This window comes from Vitis riparia, chromosome 8 (genome assembly GCF_004353265.1).
Source record: "Vitis riparia cultivar Riparia Gloire de Montpellier isolate 1030 chromosome 8, EGFV_Vit.rip_1.0, whole genome shotgun sequence".
Taxonomy (NCBI): domain Eukaryota; kingdom Viridiplantae; phylum Streptophyta; class Magnoliopsida; order Vitales; family Vitaceae; genus Vitis; species Vitis riparia.
This window is the reverse complement of record NC_048438.1, coordinates 18,107,504-18,113,933: the sequence shown is the minus strand read 5'-3', so window position 1 is coordinate 18,113,933 and position 6,430 is coordinate 18,107,504. Positions and strand designations below refer to the sequence as shown.

At 37.3% G+C, this 6,430-nt stretch overlaps 1 protein-coding gene across 7 annotated transcripts; it reads left to right on the top strand.

Annotated features, from left to right (window-relative positions):
* The first annotated feature begins 1,519 nt into the window (after window positions 1-1,519).
* Window positions 1,520-6,110, top strand: LOC117920485 (heat stress transcription factor A-3). Of its 7 annotated transcripts, none has more exons than XR_004652251.1 (3): window positions 1,520-2,279; window positions 3,210-4,791; window positions 5,878-6,110. XR_004652251.1 is itself a non-coding variant. In XM_034838054.1 (3 exons), exons 2-3 carry the CDS (start codon window positions 2,896-2,898, stop codon window positions 4,329-4,331), a joined length of 1,185 nt encoding a protein of 394 aa, XP_034693945.1. In that variant the 5' UTR covers window positions 2,195-2,279; window positions 2,438-2,895; the 3' UTR covers window positions 4,332-4,927. The 7 variants fall into 7 exon arrangements, 5 of the variants coding, with proteins under 5 accessions (XP_034693941.1, XP_034693942.1, XP_034693945.1 ...); XR_004652252.1 differs by lacking the exon at window positions 5,878-6,110 and adding an exon at window positions 4,977-5,101; XM_034838054.1 differs by lacking the exon at window positions 5,878-6,110 and adding an exon at window positions 2,438-2,958 and having other exon boundaries at window positions 2,195-2,279; window positions 3,210-4,927.
* Window positions 6,111-6,430: the final 320 nt, after the last annotated feature.

Genomic DNA, 6,430 nt, shown 5'->3' with positions numbered 1-6,430 from the left:
CAATTTTTTTTTCTAATGATTGTTTTAAAAATATAAAATAAATGTGAAAAATAAAGTATTACATATAAAATTTGTTTTTAAAAATATAAAAAACAAGGTAAAAATATTTCAAAGTTTTCAATCAATTTTTTATTTAAAAAAAAAATATTCTCAATACTATTTTTTAAGAAACTGTTCTCCAAACTAATTTTTGAAAACTATTTTCAAAAACATTTCTACGTAACTCTTCTTTTTTGAGAAAATTGAAAAGATTTAACATCGTAAAAACCAAAAACAGATTAAAATTGGATGATGTGTTGATTACAGCGACCAACAACAATGAAGAAATATGCGTGAGCTTGGCAAGCAGACAAGGCAGTTCTTTTGGAAGTAAATTTTGAGGAAAGCTCAGCTATGCTGGTCCCCAAACTGTCAAATAAATATTGAAATATCAAATATGCGTTGAAAGTGAGAGTCAGCCTCACCTACCATGGCATCCAAATCCCTCCTTCCAAGTTCCAACCATCTCCCAAAACTTGTGCTTATAAACGAAAGAGAGTTGGTAACCAAGTCGCATTGTTGTTTGGGCATGGGATGGGGGACCACCTTGTGTGGGGGTCGTCTTTTATTATGGAAAGTGTTTGGTACATGCACCAAATCCTAATACCGTAATTGACTATGATTTCTTTGATGAATCTAATAATTTGGTCCCCCAATCACCCTACTAAACCTTCACTATATATGCCCCGCCCTGCTTATTTATGGCTTTTAAGGTGACTTAAAAAAAGACCATCTCCGTGATCTCCGTGTGTTAATTTCATACCATTCAAATTTCGTTAAAAACCTCCTTTACTTTCTACTTTCAAAAGAAGCAATCAATAAAAAGAGGATAAAATAACTATTTGATAATATTTTAAAGTGTATTCAATTCAAATTGTAAAAAAGATAAATAAAATTAACCCATATAGCATTATACCCGAGTTTGACACATCAAAATATTTTAAAGGGAAAGGTTTTATAATTTGATTGCCTGAGAAATTTAAAATTTTTTTTCATACACAAAACATAAAATTTTTTATGAAAAATAATTTATTAAAATCATAAAAGGTAAAACAATAGGAAAAAAACTAAGGTATTGTAACAGTATTAATTGAAGAAAAAATCTAAACCATTAAATATGTAAAATAAAAATCTAAACCATTGAATGATGTAAATAAATAAATTTATGATATAAATTAAAGGATCGAAGAATATATAAATAGCACAATCGGATCAGTGGTACGTTTTCGATGGATATTGAAAAAATATATTTTTATATTATAGTTAAAAGTGGTACCTTTTAATTAAAAGGGGTTAATTTTTTAAAATATATATAGAAAAAAATAATAATGACAGCGAGGAGGAGAAAGAGGATGATGTGATTGGGTGATGGCGTTACTTCAGAAGCAAGGAAAACACAGTAATTTCAAACCGAGAATAGTTAAGACCTAAAAATGAGTCCAAAGAGAATGGGGCGGGCAAAGAAAAATCTGAGAAGGTGGAGCCCACAGACAGATCCTCAACGATAGTAACGGCCAGGAAATGCCCTCCCCGCGTATCTCAACAACAGCCGACGGCCAAACAGAAGAAGCGAAAGACCCACCACCGCCACCACCGCCTTCTGTCATAAGATTTTTCTCGACCACTTAAGTCGGTTGTGGACCTGTCATACTAACAACTCACCTTATAAATTCCAATCCTCTTGCCTCACCCAACATTTTTCTTTGCGGATTTTTTTCTACTTCTGTGTCTATAGCTTACGCCAAATCCAACCCCTCCCTGAATCCATGAATCCGAGAGACAATCCCTATTTGGATCGGCAAGAATCCCCTCCACCTCCCTATCAGTCTGAGGCGCCTGCCACTGAGGCAGTCCAACCCAAAACGGAACCGTTTTCAGTGGGTTCACAACCATTCCCTTCTGGGTCTCCTTTACTACAAATTCGACCCATTTCTTCTCTGGAACCACCTTTCTCAGGTGAACCCATTGTGACTGGAGGGGTTGCAGCTGAGGCTGAAGCTGAAGCAGAGGAAATTGGTGCTCCTCAGCCTCTTGATTGTCTACAGGACAATCCAATTCCACCGTTTTTGTCAAAGACTTTTGACATTGTGGATGACGTTTTGCTGGACCCCATAGTTTCGTGGGGCCCTACTGGCGAGAGCTTTGTGGTTTGGGACCCTGTGGAGTTCTCCAGGCTTGTACTTCCTCGAAATTTCAAGCACAACAATTTCTCCAGTTTTGTTCGGCAACTAAATACTTATGTGGGTATTGCTGTAACGCGGCCTTCAAAGGCTGCTGTGCTCTGTATGTAGAAAATTTTCTGTATTTTTCTTGTTTTTTCTGTATTGTTTTTTATTTCTGTATTTTGTATTTTATGTTCTTTATGTAATTGGATTTGACCATGATCGAATCTATGTAGATGCTGCTGAGGCGGATTTGGTAGTAATCAAAATGTACAAAATATATGAGCTTTCTTGGTGTCTGGAGCATTGCTGATGTATCCTCTTCTCTTGCTTTGTTGTGAATGAACTTGAGTTGGAGAGTGGTGTCTGTGTGGATATAAGTCTTTTGCTTTGAAATGCTTTAGATTTTATTTCGTGGCTTTGGGTCTATAGTAGAAAACAGAGGATAATACAGATGCAGATGGAGATGTGCTATTTCCTTTGTAGTTTATGTAATGTGACTGTTAATGGGTTCTTTGTGTCATCTGTTACCTCGAGGTTTTCTGTGATTTGTCTATCAGGTCCTCTGTTAGGCTTAGATTTGTACATTTTCTTTTCTTTTTCAAAAATAGTGGAATTTAAGAAGATGAAATAGGTACTTGGTTCGTCAGTTCATAGTTAGGCCTGAGAAGCAATTATTTCCCTCTTCATATCCATGAACAGGAGAACGCCCTACCCCTTTGAATGTGTCTTGGAGCTGGAGTTCCACCCTTTTCAGGTTCAGGTGGAAAATTTGTTATGACAAGTTAACCACATTTTCTAAATCTCACTTCTTCTTGTGGAAACCTTATTGACAATTTACTGTTTGTTTATATATAATGCAATTCGACTACTACACATGAAAATCAACAAATCAGTTTGCTTTGTGGGATGAAGTCACTGTATATGTATCATCATAACTATCTTTTTCCTTTTGGAACTTCTTTTCTTATCCATTCACTCTTGAATCACTCGGGGTACTGTATTCAGGGTTTCCGCAAGATTGATTCTGATAAGTGGGAGTTTGCCAATGAAGGTTTCATGCGAGGGAAGAGGCATCTCTTGAAGAACATCCGTAGGCGCAAGTCACCTCTATCCCAGCACACTGGAAGCTATGCTGGGCCTTCTTCTGAAATAGCAATGTCAGGATTGGAAAGTGAGGTAGAGAGGTTAAGGAAGCAGAAGAGTTTGTTGATGCAGGAGGTTATAGAATTGCAGCAACAGCATCGTGGAACAATTCACCAAATGGAAGTAGTTAATGAAAGGATCCAGGCAGCAGAGAAGAGGCAGAAGAAAATGGTCTCATTCTTGGCAAAGTTGCTTCAGAACCCAGAATTTTTAGCCCGCCTTTTGCCCAAGGACGACCAAAGAGATATTGGTGTGCCAAGGATGATGAGGAAGTTTGTCAAGCATCAGCAACTTGAACCTGGTAAATCAGACTCATCCATGGGAGGGCAGATTGTGAAGTACAGACCTGGTTCAGAAAATCTGATTACATCCTCCTTATTCCCACCTTCAAATCCAGACTCATGTGAACAATTTCCCAATGATTGCTTACAAGTTATTGCAGGGAAACTGGATTTAGGTATGGAAAGTGTGCCATTCGGAACTGGGAAAGTCTCATCAGATGAACTAGCAGCAGTAGCTCATAAACTTATTAAAGCTCCAGAGCAGGTCAGAGAGGAAGCGGCCAGTTTGGGACCTGTAGATCTCGTATTTAAAGGAAAGAATCTAGTGAGTTCCCAACCAGAAGGAAGCACCAACTATAATCTGTCTTTCATAGATGATTCAGCAAAGGAGAAGGCTTTTCCTGAATTCTTGTCCCCTGGGATTGACGGCATTATAAAACAAGCGGATATATGGAGCATGGGCTTTGACGACAGTGGTGATATGACTAGTTCTTGTGGTGAGTTATGGGGTAATGTTACCAACTATGATGTTCCAGACTTAGGACTCACAGGTGGGATATCAGATATCTGGGATTTAGGTTCCCTGCAAGCAGCAGAAGGTTTGGGAATTGATAGATGGGCAGCTGATGAATCCACTTTTAATGCACCTGAGAATCAAGCAGACCAGCCAAAGGACTATACTTCCAAGAATACATATCCATAGGGCTTCATTGCTTCAGCACTCCTTTGCCCTTTTTGATGCCAGTTAATTTTTAGTTGGCTGGCCATTAAATTGGAAATTTTATCTATAAATATATTCATTTCATTATTGGCTTCCATTCTTTTCTTTCTTCTTTTTCCAAAATTTCATTAATTCATTTCTCATCTGCTAATTCATCTATGATTAGGTGGATAGTCATATGAGCTAGTAGATTTTCTCGCTAACATATGCTTTTTAAGTTCATGAAATTCTGCAGGTATTTATGCCGTGAGATAAGGTGTCAATCTCCAGTTTTGTTTGGTTCCGCATTTTCAATTTCCTCTCTGGCATGTCTAGTGCAAGATATCTTTTGTTGCAATTTGGTTATTTTGACCTTATAGTTGCCTTACTACTTTTATCTTGTGCAGTAAGTTGGAAGGTGGACTGTCTTGCTTGCCTTCAGATGGAAGGATTCTTTTAGATGGTGGGCAAACTATAAAACTTTAATTCAGTTTAAGGAGTTAGCCTTGCATGTAATACGTTGAAAAGCAGGGAATGGAGAACAATATTTTCTCTCTCTCTCTTTTTCAAAGAAAAATAAAGAATCATAATTATGTGCATCTCCAGAAACTGGCCTGATGTGATACATTGTGTTTGCTTTCTTCTCAGGTGTTGGATCATTCACATCTTTCTTTATGGTTACTCGCTCTTCAAGCTATATTTTAGTTCTTTATTTTATTTTTCCTCTTTTCATTTCTCAAGTGGGAAATAATCAAAGGATTGTTGTTCTCTAACTGCTAGGTCTTCTCAGGTCTATTATTGGCATATTGTAAATGCATTTATTTTCAGCAAGTAGTTGCATTGATTGCCTCCAAATTGCGGATCATTAAAAAAAAGATGGAAAAACAAGCAAAATAAGCAGAAAGAACAACAAAAACCTGAGCCCAATAATTTATGTGGCTTGTCATGTTGATGACTATTTCCATTGACACAGATGATTAAATTAGAGTTTTCTGTGTATAGGGAACAAGACAAAACAAACACAATGAACCTGTGATGAAGAACATGAAAAAACTGTTGATTTCTGAGTGAGAAATTACTTGTGGTTCTATGATTTCTATCCAGAAAGCCTGCAATATAAAATTTTCAACTGGGAATAAAACTAATGGTGCTCACGCACCGATTGGGCATTGCCTCCACACATAGCTGAGCTGGAAAAGAACAAAGACAGGATTGGTGGGTGTTGGGGAAGGGGGTTGTTATTGCATAGAATTCAAGATACATGTAATAGTCTCTTTGCTAATTTCTGAATCATAAGACTCGAAGACAAGTAAGGCACATGGACCTAGTCTTATCTATCCCCTTTATCTATATCACAACAATCTGGCTAATGGCTGTCCTATTTGTGAATGTCACTTTATACCTTTTCCCATCCTTTCTAATATCGTCATTTGATTAACTGTGTGTCTGGATAGCTTAGGATCTTTTAGACACATATTTGGTTTTTGGTATGGGTCCTCAAGTTGCCTCAGGGGTCAATAAGCTAATTTACTTTTGGTTATTTCTGCAGAATTGGATGAATTGATGGTCCACATATTTTTTGTTGGAAGCATCAAGCCCTGAATGTTAGAAGCAACCAACCTTCCAGGGGTAATGAACAGAGTGACAGGGCTGTTAAGCGAGTGGATCCTGTCCTGTATGAGTGCATTTGTATAATATTCAAAATGCCATTTACTACTTCTTGCAGATACCATGTCTAATCTATGTAGCAATCATGTTATGGTTCATCGAAATTGGATTTAACTTGTGAACTAGCTTGACTCACTTGAGGTGTAACCCTAACCCTAGTCTCTAGATTAGATTCTCTCTAACGATACCTTCCAGGCTACCCTCAGAAGTCATAAAGGTGGCTAATTACCTTATGTAAAAATAGTTCAAAGAGCAATAGCAAAATCTCAGCCACAATGTACCCCATCCATTGGAGCAACATTGAGTTCTGATCTATGCTGTAATCCCATCTCTAATAGCGGCATTGGATTTTAGGTTAATATTCATTTTTCAGAACAAAGAAAAAAATAAAACTGAAACCCAGATTCTATTTAGTAGCTAGTGGTAGTCAACGG

Bases quoted from the DNA above. Each gene is read 5' to 3' on its own strand.
- LOC117920485 (XM_034838050.1), top strand. From the start codon at position 1,806: ATGAATCCGAGAGACAATCCCTATTTGGATCGGCAAGAATCCCCTCCA. The intron at 2,280-3,209 runs GTGGGTATTGCT...TACTGTATTCAG, and splicing joins TTCGGCAACTAAATACTTAT to GGTTTCCGCAAGATTGATTC.